The 20,182-nt window shown below is 35.2% G+C and overlaps 1 protein-coding gene across 4 annotated transcripts in view; it reads right to left on the bottom strand.

The window, feature by feature from the left end:
• The window catches only part of EYA3 (EYA transcriptional coactivator and phosphatase 3), a 101,713-nt gene that overhangs the window by 52,370 nt on the left and 29,161 nt on the right, over positions 1-20,182 (bottom strand). For 3 of the 4 annotated variants that reach the window (XM_025446903.3, XM_025446906.3, XM_025446904.3), the window contains 3 exons: positions 14,028-14,126; positions 6,041-6,084; positions 862-941 (listed from right to left, as the gene is read on the bottom strand). In XM_025446903.3, coding sequence (XP_025302688.1) covers positions 862-941; positions 6,041-6,084; positions 14,028-14,060 — 157 coding nt within the window. In that variant the 5' untranslated portion in view covers positions 14,061-14,126. Of the gene's footprint in view, positions 1-861; positions 942-6,040; positions 6,085-12,907; positions 12,922-14,027; positions 14,127-20,182 lie in introns of those variants that run through there. The other variant, XM_025446905.3, reaches the window with a different exon arrangement.

The raw sequence follows: 20,182 nt of genomic DNA, 5'->3' as shown, positions 1-20,182 counted from the left end.
TTCTCTCCTTCCATCCTTCCTTTTTTTAAAGACATAGCATTTTCTAATACATGGAATTATATCAGGTTAAGCATGACCACCTTAAGAGAAGAAAAATCTCCTAAACAAGTGTCTTTTTAAAAAGTGTCTTATACAAACTTATTCTTTTAAATTATTTGGTGAAATACGGAAGGGCACCAATATTTAATTTCAGGGAGAACTACTTGTCCTATAGAGGCAATCTGGGGTAGTATGTGGGTATGCTAGAGAAACTTGACACCTCTGCAAAAAACAAAAACAAAAACAAAAACAAAAACAAAAAAACACCAAAACCAAAAACAAACAAACAAAAAACCCAGAACACTACAAATTTTTGTCTATTATATGAATGTATCTGTTGTATAGGAGAAAGCAGATTGGTAAGTGGATAACGTATCTTATTGGGCTGGATCTTTCCCAGGGCCATCAATCTTACTGGATTACTGGATTAGTTTTCTTTTTTGGCATAGATGGACAGGTAGAGAATCATTTGGTTATTAGAAAGGTGGGAAGACATCAAGGCGTCTGGAGGAATAGTTAGTGGTTGGCCCACAAACTTTTCTGATTTTGAGTAAGGCAGTATTAACATTTAGAACATCCAACTTCAAAACAAAAATAAATTCACCAAGTGTGACCCCTCAGGTACATGGATTCCATGTGCTTTTGTTCCTCAGCTGGTATGTCAATAAAGCTTATATGAAAGCACAAGGATAAATACACACATACACACACAGAGAAAGGAAAGGCTTCTGGATATATGGGGCAAACAAGGCAATTAGTGAAAAACAATTCGAAAAGAAGACCATCATCCATTTATAGGCGTACATAGAATACAGTACTTACTTTCCTCTGACATGGTAAGGTTTGAAGCAAGGCTTGAAGTTTCAGGTTTCTGATCACTGACTTCAGGGCTGCTCACTTGGCTGAGAGAACCAAAATGAATACATTAGCCCCTCATGGACTTGCTATATTGCTAAAAGTGATTAAATCAAACTCATTTCTCTTCCTAGGCTGTACACGTAAGAGGCAAAGTAAGACTTCATGGTATCATTCTTGGTTTTTAGCAGCTATCTGAAGAGGTAGGGCCAGGGCTAGTATCCTCAATATTTGACTGTTCTTTCTCATATCGCTAGATCCTTTCTGTTTTCATGTCACTCAGAACTTCCAAGTAAGTCGGGGGGATCCCTGGGTGGCTCAGCCCAGGGCATGATCCTGGAGTCCCAGGATCAAGTTCTGCATCACGCTCCCTGCGTGGAGCCTGCTTCTCTCTCTGCCTTGTGTCTCTGCCTCTCTCTCTCTCTCTCTCTCTGTGTCTCTCATGAATAAATAAATAAAATCTTAAAAAAAAAGAGAGAGAGAGAGAGAGAAGAAAAAGAAATTCCAAGTAAGTCATAGGCAAGTCAGAGTTTTCCTAAAGACCATGTAGTAAAAACAAAAAACACACACAAAAAAACCCAAACCAAACTGCGCTGTTACTTTGTTTCCATAAGTTCCACAGGAAAGCAGGGAGATGTCTGATTTCAGAGAGTGGTTTTCCTAATTACTAGAGAAATTTTTTCAAATTACACATGCTTGTTTCCAAGAAGGGAATTCTGAACCTTAAAATGGTTCATTCTACCATATTTCTCTTTTCCTCCAATTAAAAAAAAATTAAAATTTGTTATCATATCCCAGACTGAGCAATATCTTTATTTTTTTAAGCTATAAGGAGAATTCAGAGAAATTACAAAAGGTAAATCACAAAAATTGGGGGTACAAATCATTATGTTAGACACTTTAATGATGGTAAGATTCTCACTGAAATTCTGGAATAGAGATTTTACTAAGTTTCACCCCTCACAATGTCCTCCCTCTTCCTTCTACTTTACTTTCTACTTTCCAGTTATCTTCTCAACTACCAGGATAGCATAGTGGTTAAGGGTACACATTCCAGAGCCAAATTGCTTACAATTATATTCCACTCTGCCAAAATTCACTTAATGACTTTGGGTCAAATTTCTTTGTGCCCCAGTTTCAACGGTCAAAGAGGGACAATAACAGAGCCTAACTCATATGGCTGTTAGATTAATGAGTTAATATGTGAAAAGTACTTACAGACTAGAACAGAGTAAATACAATATAACCATAGCCATGATTATTATATTACAACTTCTCCCCAGCCCAGGCATCCTTCTCACATTAATTTTCCTTAGAAAGAAATCTGCTTTGCTAATGTATATGCTAGGGACAAGTAGACAGCACTGTCTGTACCAGAGGCTCCATATATCTCCAAAGATAATACTCACTAATAAAAGGTAAGAGTAGTTTCTACACAGCAGAATTTTTAAAAGAAGTGTTACTTATAAAAAATACACAGCTCAAAATTCTTAAAGCTCTCTTCTTTTTTCTGAATGGACCTGTAACATTCAAGTATAAAATCAAGATTTTTTTTTTTCCTGGTATATTCTCAATGTTCAAACAATTTTTCCTCAAATGTAATTAACTTTTATTTTTTTCAAGTTTATTTATTTTTTAAGTAATCTCTACACTCAGTGGGGGCTTGAACTCACAATCCTGAGATCCAGAGTCACATGCCCTTATGACCAATCCAGTCAGGCCCCTGTAATTAACATTTATTTATTTATTTTTCTTAAGTAGGCTCCATGCCCAATGTGGGGCTTGAACTCATTACCCTGAGATCAAGAGTTGCATGCTCTACCAACTGAGCTAGCCAGGCACCTCTGTAATTAACTTTTGCTTATTTATTTAATTTTAAAAAGATTTTTTTTTTTATTTGAGAGAGAGCACAAACAGGGGGAAGGGGAGAGGGAGAAGCAGGCTTCCCACTGAGCAGGTAGCCCAACTTGGGGCTCGATGGGTCAGGACTCTGAGATCATGATCTTAGCAAAAGGCAGATACTTAACTGACTGAGCCACTCAGGTACCCCTGTAATTAACTTTTAAAGCTAAATCCCCAGATAAAGTTTATCTATTTACTCAAATGCCTGTATTTTTGGAATAGCATTTAATGTACTAACCAAGATGTGACTATGAAAATTGAAGGGTAAGGGTAAGAAATCATACTAAATAGTTACATCAATGTTTCCCAAACTGGTCTATTATTATAATTACCTGAATAATTGGTAAAAATACAGACTTTTGGGCTCCATTTCATGCCTTAGATAGGATTCCCAGCAGAAGGGTATAAAAATAGACAAGAACTTATATTCCTGACTACAATGACTGTTTTGTCTTCTATGTGTACCTGGATAAGTCTGGGGTTCACTGTTACACCCATTGCTGAAGGACTATTTCTAGACCCTATAACTGAGAAGGTGTATTTTTATAATCTAGGATATAATGGTATAAATCCTATGGTCCTGGAATATTATATTATAGCAAAATCCCCTACATAGTTCACTGAGCGTCTAGAGATTCAATAGAAACAACAGTGTCAATGGGATGCCTGGGTGGTCGGTTGAGCAACTGACTCTTGATTTTGGCTCAGGTCATGATCTTAGGGTCATGGGATTGAGCCCCATGTCAGGCTCCGCACTCAGTGGTGAGACTGCTGGAGATTCTCTCTCTTTCCTTCTCCCTCTGCCTCTCCCCTGTTCATGCTCTTTCTCTATCAAATAAATAAATCTTAAAAAAAGAAAGAAAAAGAAACAACAGTGCCAAAACAGTGAATTAAGTAGCATTTTGTTAAACATTTAAAATTATTTTATCCAGGAAAATTATGTATTGTCTCAAAATTTAATTATTTTTAATTATATAAACACAAATTTTACTTAACAGTGTGTGCATGATGGAACAACAACAAAAAAAGATGTTCCAAAATAAAATGATGGGATCCCTGGGTGGCGCAGCGGTTTGGCGCCTGCCTTTGGCCCAGGGCGCGATCCTGGAGACCCGGGATCGAATCCCACATCAGGCTCCTGGTGCATGGAGCCTGCTTTTCCCTCTGCCTGTGTCTCTGCCTCTCTTTCTCTCTCTGTGACTATCATAAATAAATAAAAATTTAAAAAATTAAAAAAAAAATTTAAAATAAAATGACTTCAAGGTGCCTGAGTGACTCAGTCATTGTTTGCCTTGGACGTGGGTCATGATCCTGGGCTAGAGCCCTACATTGGGCTCCCTGCTCAGCGGGGAGTTTGCTTTTCCCTCTGCCTAGTTTGCTTTTCCCTCTGCCTGCTGTTTCCCCTTGCTTGTACTCTCTCTCTGTCAAATAAATAAATAAAATCTTAAAAAAAATTAATAAATAAAATGACTTCTACCCCCCAAAAAGCAAGAACACTCAAACTCCAAAAAAGTGAGCATTACAAATACTTGATACTCATTCAGTAGAATTTTTGTCAATAATCAACACAATCAACCAATACACAAATAAGCAAAATTAGGTATGGACATATAATGGAATATTATTCAGCCTTAAAAAGAAAGGAAATTCTGACACCTGCTGATATTGATGAACCTGAAGACATTGCATTAAGTAGAACAGGTCAGTCACAGAAAGATAAATACTGTATGATTCCACTAATATGAAAAACTATTATTTAATGAATAGTTTGTTTGGGAATATGAAAAAAGTTCTGGAGACGGATGGTGGTGATTATTGCAGAATAGTGTCAGTGCAATATGAATGAAATGGTGAATTTATGTTTATGTATGCTTTATCATAATAAAGAAACTGAAGGAGAGAGAAGGGATAACTGCAGGAAAAGATGAAGTTGGTAGGTTCTATAATATAACTGGAAGGATTAGCCTTACATATAAGCAGGGGAATAACTTGAGAGGATAGAGTAACAGGGAATATTGTAGAGAAGCAGATAAATGGGTAGATTTGGTTATAGGTAAATGAGGTAGTTTCTATCTAATTGTTTCTAACTTTCTGAATTAGGTAGCAAGATCCCCAACTGTGTGAATAGGGACAGAGTGGAGGGGAGGTGAGATGAAAGGAAGGGGAGCAAGCAGGAGGCAGGGAGGGAGGGAATGATAAAAGGAAGGAAGGAAAGAAAGTTAACTTTAGAGACTAGGGAATAAAACGCCAGGAAGGGTGGCTGGACCACCAAGAGTGTTTAAGTGCCTGTGTAATTTTTTTTTTTTTTTTTTTTTTTTTTTTAGTGCCTGTGTAATTATAAATGAAAACAGATCAATCAGCTCAATTTTCTGTTTTTCTCTCACAAAGTTCAGGTGATTGGAAATAGCATGGAATAAATGGATAGTGGGTTTAACCAGGGCTGTGGTTTTGCTAACGCAACGTGACATAAGGGAAAAGGAGAGTTAAAAGTGTTTGTAAGGGACTGATTAAATTAATAGATGTTATAATTTAAACAGCATAAGAAAGATACTGAAGTCTTTTTTTGTGGGAAGGGTAAATGGTTAAGAGTGAAAATATGATAGCTCATTTAATGGAAAGTGAACAGGAAGATATATAGCTACTGTGGCAGTAGCATAAATGAGCAGGAACGTAAAGTGTGGTCCTAACAGTAAGATTTTGGAAATTAAGATGTCAGAGGTGATACAGTTACTGGTTCACAAACAATAGGAAGAACGAAGAAAACAGAAAACCATGGTGTTTTGGAAGCCAGAGGGTGAGGTACAGAGACTGCCCCTTGTCTAAGGGGAGTGAAGCTAATGATTAAGGCATCCCATATCCATTCGATAATTAACAGAAAATCCCTTGGATTTCCCTTATTTCTGCTTATTCTTCCCATTCTGTATACTGTACATCTGACTGAAGAACATTTAATTTATTGTCATGTCTCTTCCATGTATCACAGTAGCTGACAGATAACCTGAGCTCAGTACATATTATTGAACAAATAATGAATAAGAAAATATCAGCACATATTTGTTTCAAGGACAACCTATTAGAAGGAAATTTTCATCTTAAACCAAGTAATTTCAAAAAGAAATTTGTAAAGACTGAGATACAAAAACTCAAAAGGAGACTAGTCAACCCAAAATGCACCCATTTACTAATCAGTGTGTAAAAAAAACCTTCTATGTAGATCACTAAAAAGAAATTCAACTTTACATACCTTAAAGTTTGCTCTCCTGATTCCTGCATCTTGGCTTTTTTCACCTGCAAAAATATATACAAAGCCATCAACACAGTGATCTGCTTTTGAAATCATCTATCTATTTAAATGGCAGGCTAATATTAACTAATAAATTATACAGAGTAGTTGCATGTTGTTTTGCTTAGATTTATGTAATTAACTTTTGTTATATTTTAGAGATGAACTCCTTTGTATTTCACATGAGCTCTTTTCTTTTAATGAAATAAGTGTTTTCCAGATTCAAGGTAAAATGTTTACCAGGATTTCTACTCAAGATAAAATGTTTATCAGAATAAAGTATTCAAACTTGAATACAAACTACTTGGTTTTAAATTTTAACAGTCATATATTATCAAATAGTATGGCAATCTCAATATCATTTATTAATTTATTAAACAGAAATGCCTTAATATCTAAATTACTTGCATGCCAAAAATATAGATAAATTCTTATGAGGTTATGAGTAATTTTTTAAAATATTATTTATTTATTAATGAGAGAGAGAGAAGGAGGCAGAGACAGGGAGAAGCAGGCTTCCTATGAAGCTGGGAGCCTGTTGCGGGGCTCAATCCCAGGACCCCAGTATCACGACCTGAGCTGAAGGCAAACACTCAACAGACCGAGTCACCCAAGAGCCCCAGGTTATGAGTAATTTTTTTAAAAGATTTTACTTATTTAGTTTGAGAGAGAAAGCACACACGAGTAGGGGAAGCGCAGAGGGAGAGAAATTCAAGTGGATTTTACACTCAGTGTGGAATCTGATACAGGGCTCAATCCCACAACCCATGAGATCAAGACCTGAGCCAAAACCAAGAGTGGGATGCTTAACCAACTGAGCCACCCAGGAGCCCCAGGTTATGAGCAATTTAAAAAATATTCTGCATGCTGTTCTGTTTTATTCCAGATTTTCACCTTTTCTAATTCTTTCGGAGGTGAAAGCATTTCCACTGAAACAGTTTAACCCACAAACGGATGATCAACATTTAACACTACTAGTGGATTTTCCTGCTTTCATATTACAAAGAAACTGATGTTAGAATTAGAACTCTAAGATTAGAATAACTAGTCCTAGTAGAAACATGCTTAGTATGCTTAACCATACAAAATTATGGATCCTTAAAAGTAGTTCATGCTAACAAAAGGCAGAAACTCTGTTAAATAATTTTAAACAAAAATATCAAGTGGAAATATAGCTATTTAATATAATTAAATTTAGTATCTCAGACATTGTTTGCCTTGATTTGGGCAATTCTGTGCCGCTGTAATTCAGGGATAGGAAGTACGTGCTACCTTGGTACTAGAGGCAGGTAAATGAACTCAAAGGATACAGAGGGACTTCACAAGTAGGGGTTCAAACAACAGAATTCAGCAACTGACAGAATATAAAAAAGATAGCTACTCTGGAAAACAGTCTAGTAGTTCCTCAGATAAGGCAAATAATAAATATAAGATAAATACAAGGCTACAACATTTCTCATGGACATCTATTCCTCATGAGAAAACATGACAAATTCACTCTTGGTTCCTTGCTTATGGCATGCCACATATGTTATATTTAATGCTACTTTAATTTTCAGTTACCAAACAAGATAAAACAATGAAAAAGGGGGCATTAAAAACAAACCCTCTGGGGGCCTGGGTGGTGCAGTCTGTTGGGTGTCTGACTCTTGGTTTTGGCTCAGGTCAGGATCGAGCCCTGTGTCAGGCTCTGTGCTCACCTCACCTCCACTTTGTTCCTCCGGCTCATGCTCTTTCTGTCTAAAATAAATAAATCTTAAAAAAAAGAAAAAAGTCTAAGAATAATAGGCATAGCATACAGCATATAGTCAATCACATTGCAACAGCATTGTGTGGTGATAGATGGCAGCTACAACTCTGGTGAGCGGAGCACAACACAGAGCAGCTGAATCATTATGCTGTATATCTGAAACTAATGGTGTATCTACTATATTCAAAAATTTTTTAAATCCTCTAAATTTAAAAATAAAATTACAGAGGCATATGAAGAAAAACAAGAGCAAACAAAAACCAGTGAGGCAGATAAAGTCTTACTAAGCATATTAAATTCCAAAGCCATAAAATAAAAAATAGATTTGAATATACAAAAATTCAAAACTTCTATATGATAAAAGATACCAAAAACCAACCAGGATCAAGGGGTCCTAGGATGATATACGGACCTGGACAAAAACATTTAACTTATTACAACTGTATGATATAACCCCACTGAAAGGGGTGGGAGACAAATGAGGTACTTAAGAAAATAATGGATGACATTTTAACTGGAAATTGCAAAGTTAGACATAAGAAAAATTCAACTATCTGGTTTTACAAATGACAAAATATATGCCTTTGTTATAAAATGTGCTGTCCTTCCCACCTGGACAGTATTTACATTAGGTCAGATGATAATGTAATTTTCTAATAGTGGGGATGAATTTATGCTTAGCTCACCCTAAGACTCTCCTTCTCCAAACAGTCATCCATATAAAGAAAACTGGAGCACTGAGGAATCTAATTTATAATCTTAATTTTATTAAAACCACACAGTAATAAACTTAGCTCTAAAATTCCAAAAAAAAAAAAAAAAAAAAAGGTGGCACTGGAGCAAAAAATCTAAATATGCCACAATACCATAGGGTCTTTTTTATTTTTAATTTTTAAAGGTTTTGAGAGAGAGGGTGCACGTGCATGAGCGGCGGAGGGACAGAGGGAGAAGCAGATTCCCTGCTGAGCAGGAAGCCTGATACAGGGCTCAGGGCTCAATGCCAGGACCCTGAGATCACAATCTAAGCCACCCAGGCGCCCCTATCATAAAGCCTTTCAAATTTTATACCACTTTTTATTTATTATAGGGCCAACCCAGTACAAAGAACAAGTAATACTAGAAATGGAGAAAATGTACCCCAAATCATATCTACCAAATAAAGTTTGGAGGAAGAAAATGTGTTATCAGCTCATTTTTTACTTTCCATGGCCCACTGTTTGCCTTGACTTGAGCAATTTTGCTCTCTATAAATCAAAGATAGGAAGCATGTGCTGCCTTGGAACTCCAGGCAGGTAAAGGAACTAAAAAAGATACAGAGATTTCACTGGATTACAGAATCACGGGTTCTAACAATACAACCCAGAAACCGAGAGAATGTAAAATAATGTAGCTACCTTGGAAAACACTTTAGCTGTTCCTCAAAAGATTACATATATAGAGCTATCATATAACCCAGCAATTTGACTCCTTATCTATATAACCAAGAGAAATGAAAACATATGTCCACGGATGTTCATAACAGCATTATTCAAAATAGTCAAAAATTGTAAACAACCTCAATGCTCACAAATAAACAGATAAATGGATACATAAAATGGTAAAATAATGATAAATTAAATAATGATGAATGCTAAATAAATTCATATAATACATTTAACAATAAAAGGGAATGAAGTACTGATACATGCTAAAACATAAATGAACCTTGAAAAGATTATGTTAAGTGGAGGAAGCCAGTCTCAAAAAAATCACAAATTGTATGATTCCATTTACATGAAATGTCTACAAATTGGTAAGGTTTTAGAAAGAAATTAGATTAGTAGTTGGCTAGGGTTGTAGGGGATGGAGCAAATGGAGTGTGACTGCTAATATGTATGGAGTTTCTTTCTGTAATGATGTAAATGTTTTAAAATTGATTTTGGTGATGGTTGAAAAACACTGTGTTTAGTATATTTACATATACTAAAAACCAGCAAATTGCACACTTTAAAATGAATATGTGAATTGTATCTCAAAGCTGTTATTTTTTTTAAATGACATATAATCTTATTTTTGACTTAAGATAACACAAAAAGAACCACTGGCAAAGTCATGAATCAGGGTTCTATTTGTGCCTCTGCTTAAAAAAAAAAAATCCTGCTTTAATTTAAATGTAACAGAGTAAGGGAATGCTAGTAACACAGAACATGAATTCAGAATATCCACATTCTGTTTCAAGTACTTCTTCACTATGTGATTTTTCAGATGATCAATGCTGGCTTTGTATTGATGTCTGAAAGTTTTAGTTTTATGAGATAAAACTGCTGTTAAGTCTGGAAGAATAGAACTCATTTGAAATAACTTAGGTACTTGCTTATACATATTAAAATAAAAAGTATTTTTAAAAATTGAGGTATGCTACTCTTTACAGCTCACCTTCTTTCATAGGGAAGATAAAGAAATCAGGGGTTCTCTCCTTACTAACTGTTCCACCTCTTTCTTCTCCTTACCCTCCAAGCCCCAAACACATTTTTTTAAAAGATTTTATTTATGAAAAAAAAAAAAAAGATTTTATTTATGTATTCATGGAGGGGGATGGGTGGCAGAGACACAGGCAGAGGGAGAAGCAGGCTCCATGCAGGGAGCCTGACTGGAACTCAATCCCAGGACTCCAAGATCACACCCTGGGCCGAAGGCAGGCGCTAAACCGCCGAGCCACCCAGGGATCCCGCAAACACAATTTTTAAAGTCCTTTTTTTGTTCTCAAAAATGTTTCCCAAGCTTCGCTCTTTTCCATGTTTTAGCCTAGAGAGTATACTATGGCTATTGGCTATAAGCATCTGCCACCTCTGTTGTCTACAGTATGAGGAATTTCTTTTAAAAATTTAAACACAAAAGGCATACATGCTCATATTTTTAAAAATTCAAACCATTCAGATATGTATAAAAAATAGAAGATCTTTTTCTGACCCATCACCTCCATGAAATAATCAGTATTAAGTTTACTTTATATTATTCTAAAAATTTTTCCTACCCCGTGTATCCTTTCAAAATGTGAATTTGGAAAGCACCCCTGACAGCCATGAAGGAGTTTTTAAAGTGCTTCTACCTTGCCAGGGACAGTCTTGGTTTATATCTCTTATCCCCAAACCAAGTCGGGTTAGTGTCCTGTTTTACTCTTCAAGAGTATTATCCAGTTTAGAAAATAATACAACTGCTTCAGTGTATTTGAAAAAGAGGAAGGCTGGGATGGGGGGGAAGAAGGAGGAGACTGAGTAATTTCAAAGTAACTGGTGACCACAGAGTGAATCATTTCTGACTGCAGAAGACTATGGATTGACTGGCAAGAAGGGAGAGTGAAAGAGAGAACCCAATGTTAGGATTTACATTGCATTGTCAACAATGACCTGAACAAAGCTTAAGATGGAGCAAACAAGTAGTAGAGAAACAAAAAGATAATTCAGTAGGCAAGAGACAAAAAGACACAAAGAGTTATAACATAACTCCAGTTAATACTGCCCACCAACATCTCTCTATGTATACAGGTAACAGTCAGTAGGGTAAAACTCTTGGTTTTATTTATTATCATCACTTGGGATAGAATCATTCTTTCTACTCAATTTTTAGATCTCTACTACAGCCTGTGAAGACTTTTCTCCTCAAAGTACAATATTTATCCTTCCCATTCTAATTATTTTTAACAACTTATAGGCATTCATTAATCATAGGGACAAACTACAGACCAAGGCTGTGTACATCTCCCCTGTGATCCAGAGCCCATACTCTGATCCTTCTCTTTTATGCTACTTACACACCAAGTCAATATTTCCCCTGCTCCAATCACCCCAGAGCCTGACACCAGACACCTAGTGACAGCCTCAAAATCCCAAAAGCTCTTGGAATTATTCAAACAAACGAAACTTAAATTGTTTACCCTGCCTTGCCTGTGGAAACTCCAATAAAGGCCATGTCTTCTGTATTCCCCTATCTCCTTTCTGTCTCCTAACTGACGCTGGTACTTCCCCTGTGGCCTGGTGTGATGTGCATGGCCTTTCATTTCTAAGGACTGTAAGTAACATTAAACTTTTCTTTCAATGGCATTGACCTCCCCATGTTGTCACTCAATTACCTTTATAAATTAAGACTAAGGCACAAGTCAATAAAAAAAATTATGCCCTGGGTCAATCACCATTTAGAGTCAGCAGAAAATTTGCTTTTAAAATGGTTTAATCAGGGCAGCTCAGGTGGCTCAGTGGTTTAGCGCTGCCTTCAGCCCAGAGTGTGATCCTGGAGACCTGGGATCGAGTCCCATGTCGGGCTCCCTGCATGGAGCCCGCTTCTCCCTCTGCCTGTGTCTCTGCCTCTCCTCTCTCTCTCTGTATCTCTCATGAATAAATAAATAAAATCTTTTAAAAAATTTTTTTTAAAAATAAAATGGTTTAATCTGGGACACCTGGGTGGCTCAGCGGTTGAGCATCTGCCTTCAACTCAGGGCGTGATCCCAGAGGTCCCGGGATCCCGCATGGGGCTCCCTGTGGGGAGCCTGCTTCTCCCTCTGCCTATGTTTCTGCCTCTCTCTCTCTTCATCTCTCATGAATAAATAAACAACATCTTAAAAATACAATAAAATGCTTTAATTTCTCACCTTCTTAAGTAACAATCAGGGTTGCATATCATGTTATAGAAATTGAACAGAACAGAAAGGAAATGAAGCAGAACAGAAAAGATGATCACCAGCAGATCAGCCTCACAATCCTCATTACCTTCAATAAGTGAGGAGTAACTAACAACAATAACCTTATTTCAATAGTGTGTCAGCATGTAAGTCTTGAAACTAGACCTCTATCTTGACTAGATCTCTGTTTTGCTACCCTAAAAACTCAAATGACATAATTTAATTTTCTTTTTTTTTCTTCATAATTTTCTTTAGTACATTTAATGTCTCTAATCTAGCTATATTTGTTCTCACTGTACATATCCTAAGAACACTGCTGAGGATGATTTCCATAATTATCATTGCCCCATCAGGGATAGTGATGACATTTCCTGTTTCAAGGTCATTTTACCAAATGTGTATGACTTTCTAGTCTTATACTTACCTTAAGTGAGAGGGCTAAAAGAATAATGGCAAAGTAATCATTAGTATGACTTCTCAACATAAAACAAATATTAGAAATGTATTAAAGGACTTCATGCAAGCAGGTGTCCATCCTTCTGCGGTTTAAAGAATATATCTGGAACATGAAAAACATACCCTATTATCTGCTTTCAAAATTCAAATTTTTCTAAGTTGGATTTTCATAAAGGTAAACATGTATCACTCTACATTCTCTCTTAATATGATATTCAAGAGGCTCATTCAGGATAGTAAGCTGACTCAGAATTTATCTAACTTCAGAAAAATAATCAACACAACAGGAAAAGACTCTTTATTATAAAGAGATCTTAAAAGAATGATTACTATTGTTTTCCTATTTTATTTTATTTTACTTACTTTATTTTTTAAGTAGGCACCATGCCCAACATGGGGCTTGAACTCACAACCCAGAGATCAAGAGTTGGATGTTCTACTGACTGAGCCAGCCAGGTGCCTTTGCTTTTTTTTTTTTTTTTAATGCTAAGGGTCAAAATACAAATAGAGCAAAACAAACAAACAAAAGGCCATGGCGGCAATAAATCTGTATCACATGGAGACATTTATAATTACTTTATTTATATTAAATATTTCAAAGAAATTAAGACTCTAACCTAGACTCTAGGGTCTTACCTGTTTTTAACAATCAGCTAGTAGTCAAATTATACTTTTCTTCAACTACTGTTTTTTGAAAAATTAAGTCAATCAGAGAAATTTAGGTAAAGATAAAACTAAGTTTTCTGGCAGAAATGGTATATATTGTTTTCCTGGTAAATAGATATCTTCTTTTATTTTCTAAAAACTGTAAGAACAGCCATTGGTGTTTTTTTCTTTTTTAATGACATTTCCAAATACAATACTTGTTTTGTAATGCTGAATCTTCTAAGCAGACTCCCTAGCATTAAGCTAACAAAATGTGAATTTTAAGAATATAACATAACACTGTTTTCTTAGAAGTATTAGGAAGTCTTTTCCTTATTTTTATTCTAATTTTGAACTTGTAGCATAACAGTAATATTTAAAATCTCTTACGATTAGATTTTCTAAAAAGAATTTTAATTGAGACACTTAAAGGAGACACTTACTGGTTGTTCTGGTAAGTCTTGCTCTTCTTCCATGAGGACCAGTATTCCTTTCTATCGTTTATGTGGCTGGATTGTGTCTGTCACAGCAGTCTTCACTGTCTGTTTAAAAAAAAGGGATGGGGGATTCAAAGCTTTATGTACTCTTAAAGCATTATCATTGAGGCCATCAGAGAATAATTTTTAAAACTTTTTGTTACTCCAATCTTTCTACGTGAATCCCAATCTCAAAATCTCAAACCTGCACGTGGCTTTTCAAAATTGACATGCTGCACCAAGTCAAGATAGGTGTACACAATGACCTTTATACTACCTTGTAAAAGCCAACACGTGGAACTCCTTCTGCTGTACTTAAAACATGGTTACTATAGTGCCTAATGCACTAAACATTTTATAATGATAGCCACGTGCAGATAACTAAAACATGATTTTTAGGATTACTGTTACATTAAAAAATGATAAAAACTAGCATAGCAAGTCAATAAGTTATGATAACATCTAACCTGCTTGAATGTGGAACATTTACATAACTGTTAACACAGACAGACACACTGAATCACTTTAAATAGGACAAATTGGAATAGCAATTGAATACTTTCACAACCAACTATCTGTATATATGTAATTAATTTAAAGGAAAATTCTTCTGGATTTATTTTAATAATGCAAATAAATAAGTAAAGCAAAACCTTGAATTTTAGAATTAAGGAAAAATCATGTAAAACTAAGACCCAATTTTATTCTGAAATAACAAGCTCCATTAAATATACTACCTAGTCAATTTGAGGGAGGGAGAGGGCGAGCACGTGCATGTACACACAAGCAGGGGAGAGGAACAGAGGGAGAGGGAAAAGCAGACTCTCTGGGCTCAATCCCAGGACCCCAAGATCATGACCTGAGCCGAAGGCAGACAGTTAAACAATTGAGCCACACAGGCAGCCCGCTACCTAGTCAATTTTTAAGCAAACTCTTTACCTTCTCAGACCCTATTCTTCCTTTCCTGATTTTCAAACTAAAAAGAAAAAAAGAGGACTCAAAGCCGCACATTTACAAGTAATAACATCTTATGGTGGCCTGCTGGCAAGAAAGAGACAGGTAGAGATATTAGCAAACTAAATACATTATAAAAATAAAACTCCATTTCTATGTAACACAAATGAAACCGACACTTCTCCAAAACAGATGTGATAGCTTACGCCTTTAATGAAGGTCACACCTGTTTTCACTTCTACCAACCACTGTAATTAAACATATTAAAGCTAAGTATAGAACCTTATTGCTAAAATAATGAAAAGAGAGAAAAAACATGTAAAGGGAAATAAAAACTTCAGTTGTGCCAATATACCCCCCCTTCTACTGCTCTATATTGATGCAATACAAAACACTATTTTAGAGCCACACTCCAGAATGGGAAAAAGAGGGAACACACAAGTGATCAGATGCAAAATTGTCTAACTCCACCACAGCTTTACTCCCTTCTCTGACCTAGATGTCAAAGAAAAAGTTTAAAGGTCAGAAGCACTTGATGATCAATACTCACGTGTAGCTCATACATAGAGCCTCAAAAGCCAAGTTCTCCAACTACATGACGCAGGTAATTGGTGCTGCAGAATTACAGGGCGCAGTAACTAAAGCCCACAGGAGCTATCTTGCCTGAACTTGTTTTGCTCTCCTCCGAAGAGCATAATCAATGTGACGTGAAACGGATTCACAATTGTGAAAGATGAAACATTTTTATGTTTTACCAGCTTATATCTATTTTAGTTTTAAATTGAAATGTCTTTATGTTATGGGATTTTAATATCGTCTAAATGTACATAAGGTACACATAAAATTTCATCTGAAAAGAAGGAACAAAATAGGGCCAAATTATGAGGGAAGTGTAATGCCTTTAATACCTCATTTGTTGGATTTTTGTATGACCATTTCTTAGCTAAACAAAAAAGTGATAATATTCCATATTTTACTTAATTGAAGGACATATGTAATAACTGCAATCTGTAGATTTTCAGCACGGCAGAGGGTAGGGATATTCCTTCTTATGGGGGAAGGGTTATAAAATCTGCCTCCAGGCAAGAAGGTAAAAAAAATTGTTTTTAAAAAAGGATACTCAGTAACATGTGTTTTAAGTTTAAAACACAGGAACTAATTGATTGAAGAAATATAAACATTTAAGAAGAATTGTTTTTTTTTTGTTTTTTTTTTTAAATTTTTATTTATTTATGATGGTCACACACAGAGAGAGAGAGAGGCAGAGACACAGGCAGAGGGAGAAGCAGGCTCCATGCACCGGGAGCCCGACGTGGGATTCGATCCCGGGTCTCCAGGATCGCGCCCTGGGTCAAAGGCAGGCGCCAAACCGCTGCGCCACCCAGGGATCCCAAGAAGAATTGTTTTTTAATCGATCAAAGGGATCACAGATTTTGTAAGGTAAATACTACTCTTAATTGTGGGGAAATAAATTCTCAAGCCATATAAAACTAAATATTAAAATCTTGAATTTTGTTTTTTAGAAATATGGCAATATTATAGTGATTTTATAATGAAAATGAACAATTTCTCTATTTTTCCTAAGACAAATTCTATGGTAAGTTGAAGAAAACTTTAAGGGAAAAAATTAGAAGACATTTTTTTCTACCTCTCCTATTTCTCCTTTGAAAATAAGCACTGGTTGTTGCTTCCATCTTAAGTCACCTTATTTTCTCAGCTTTTCAATTTAGGGGAAGAAAAGGGGCACAATTTCTATGGTTAGGAAAAAACTTTAAAAATCAAGTAGCTGTGGTCCCCCACGCGGCCCCGGTGTGGTGTGGGGCGGGGAAGGTGGGAACCCCCTGGGCGCCTGTGGGGTTGTAAAAAATAAAATAAAATAAATAAATAAAATAAACAAAAATCAAGTAGCTGATCAATGATGACCAATAATTTTGATCATTTAAAACAAACAAAAGCAATCTTAAAAGGAAAGCACATAATTTATTACAGAATCTTCTGGGATTCTATTGGCAACATGTAAAATACATAAAGTTGCAAGCATACATTCTGGTACATTTGTGTATATAATATGTTAATAACTATAAATTATGTATTTCCATCACAATATTCATCTAAGTACTACTTTCTGTTAATACAGTAGTTTTCCTTCCTTCCAATAATTTATAATTTGAATAACCTGAAATATAAGGACATACTAAATACAAGAATACAAGTACTTGTCACATTCCTCGAACTTCTCAATGAGCTAAAACTTTAATATTAAGATCTGACACCATTTTCCGTAAGTGGCACATGCTTACAATCAAGTCACATTTACTAGCAACCAAATGGAAGTGCTGTATAATATAGACACAGTACTATAATAATTGATAATAAAAAAAGTACAGAATTACTATACAAATCTTAGTATTCTCATTTCCATGTTCTAGAGTTTAATCTAATTGTGGGTTTTTGTAAACCATTAATCTAACATGCATTATTCTACACTAAACGAAATTCATCTTCTAAAATATTCAAAAATACACAGACTTGACATAGAAGTAGAAAATGGATTCTTATTGGAACTTAAATGAATACAGTTACTTACAATTTAGTCAAACAGCCAGTGAAATTATGAAACAAGGTGTGAGTTAATCTTTTAAGTGCCTTTCAGCATTTGGATAGTAATGTCTTCTCACAACTTTCTAGTTTCAATTCTTATTGTTGATTTCTAAATACACCTTTTTAATCACAAGAGTTTGTCAGTATCTAAATGCCTTTATGGGCAGAAATTGGGAAAATCTACAACTGAGAACAGAAATAGTATTCTGTTCCGTATCTGCAAATAGATATGGAAATAGACTTTCCGTATCTGCAACTGCTCACAATGAAAAAATAAGGAATTTTGTTTGGATTTGAAGAGATCACATAATTTTAAATACTGTGATTTCACATATTCATAAATAAAGCAGGATACTTTTATAATATGGCAGCCATAATTTTTATTTTTAATCTTTAGAAATCAGAAGGGAAATAACTAGTAAATATTTTATTTCAATATTCTAATTAGATTTCTACCTCATAATTTCTGTTTTGTATCAAGTTGAATATACTATTCATCCTGTAATTGTAAATGGCTACATGCAAAAATCTAGGTTACTGCAATATTATTATAGCTCTTATGTATAGGAAGGGGAGAAAATATATATATTCTAAACACACGTAAAGAACAAAGATCAAATCATAATGAAAATAAACACTACTCTTAATTATAACATCAAGAGAAGTGTCTAAATAGGGCACAACATTCTGATCCTAGAAGGGGAACTTGCATGTGGCAAAGTGTGCACAGATTAACTGAATATCTTTGATACAGTTCTAAAGAGTATCTCTAAAGAGAAAACAGGTAGCTCATAAATTTAACCACTGACCATGCCGTGTTTTAGCAGTCTACTTAATATTTCTTCCAACGCCTTATATATACATATTTTTAGAACATAACAAATAAAGGCTGTAGAAGTTTCCCTGTGGAAAATTAACAGCATCCTTCCCAAAATTAAGTATGTCACAGCAATAGTTATATACAACAGTAATCTAAAGAAGTATCCAAAAAAGTGGCATATCATCATTTAAGATTATTAACATGTGTATTACTCTAGGATTTAAAAGTACATAATCAGCAAATATCTACCATGGTATCCTCAAATATGTGTATGCCTTGAAGAATGAAAACAATAAGCAAAATACCATCTTCTAGTGGCTTTAAGATGACTGCTTCAGGTATTGTTATTTTCAACAATAACTGATCTATTTTAAAGGAGATCCATAAATGAATTCAGAAACTAGTGCTCTAATACCCAGAGTATCAAACATAAAACTTAAAGATATCTCTTAAAAACAAACTCTAATTTATAAACTAAGGGGCCTTAATAAGGCAAAATCAGAAAAAGTGTCAGGAAAAATGGTTTCAAAACGTAAAGAAACATTTCTATGATCTCTTGCAGAACACTGCTTATTTGTACTGTTAGTGGGTGTGTAGAAAACTGGGCTTCATAATCTATAGAATGTATACATTAGTTTCAAACGAGAAGTGAACAAAGGTTTATTCCGTACCTACAAATGTCTTACTGAAATTAGGCAAAAATAACAATGAATATCTTGGAGGAGAGGAGAATTATTAAGAGAATTAAGGAAGATGTATGCCATACCAGCCTTTAAAATCAGTTACAGGGATCCCTGGGTGGCGCAGCGGTTTAGCGCCTGCCTTTGGCCCAGGGCGCGATCCTGGAGACCCGGGATCGAATCCCACATCAGGCTCCCGGTGCATGGAGCCTGCTTCTCCCTCTGCCTGTGTCTCTGCCTCTCTCTCTCTCTCTGTGACTATCATAAAAAAATAAAAATTAAAAAAAAAAAATCAGTTACAGCGGGAAGGATGAAACAGGAATAATTTACCAAGCATGTAAAATACACCACATATTTTTACATTTATTGTCTTACCTAGTCTTATCTCCACAACTATCCTAAGACACAGGTGTTATCCTCATACTATGGAAAGGGCAACTGGGACTCAAGAAATTGAAACAATTTGCCTGAGAATAACAGCAATAATGTCTCAGGTTAAGGTAGAAATATACCAAATAAAGAGACTAAAGAATGGTGGTGATGGCTTCACAACACTGTGAATGTACTTAATGTCACTGAATGGTATATTTAAAGTGGTTAAAATAGTTAATTCTGTTATGTATATTTACCACAATGAAAAAATACAAAAGACCTACGAAACAAGAAATACCAAATGATCAAATCCAAAAAGTGCTTATAAACTAGAACTTAAATAAAAACTTGAAACAAAACAAAAACAAAAAAAGTGCTTCTAAGTAGAGAAAATCAATACTTAAAAAGTACTGCCAGAGCATGCAACTATCAGTCTTCCATCTTCAGGTTTTGAGTTTGAGCCCCACGCTGGACATAGAGATTACTTAAAAAAAAAAAAAAAATACTGCCAGAAAAACAATATCAATATGGAGAAAAGCATGACTAATTCTAAATAAATTAAAAACTAGGCATTCAAGAAATTTTGGAGAAAACGGATTAGCATATTTCTCTCATCTGTGGAAACGATAAAAATTGCATGCAATAGAAGAAAACATAAGCAATGAATTAATAGACCCAATTATATAAAATATACT

Source organism: Canis lupus, chromosome 2 (assembly GCF_003254725.2).
Source record: "Canis lupus dingo isolate Sandy chromosome 2, ASM325472v2, whole genome shotgun sequence".
Lineage (NCBI taxonomy): Eukaryota > Metazoa > Chordata > Mammalia > Carnivora > Canidae > Canis > Canis lupus.
The sequence above is the reverse complement of the archived record's forward strand: the minus strand, read 5'-3'. Positions and strand labels throughout refer to the sequence as shown.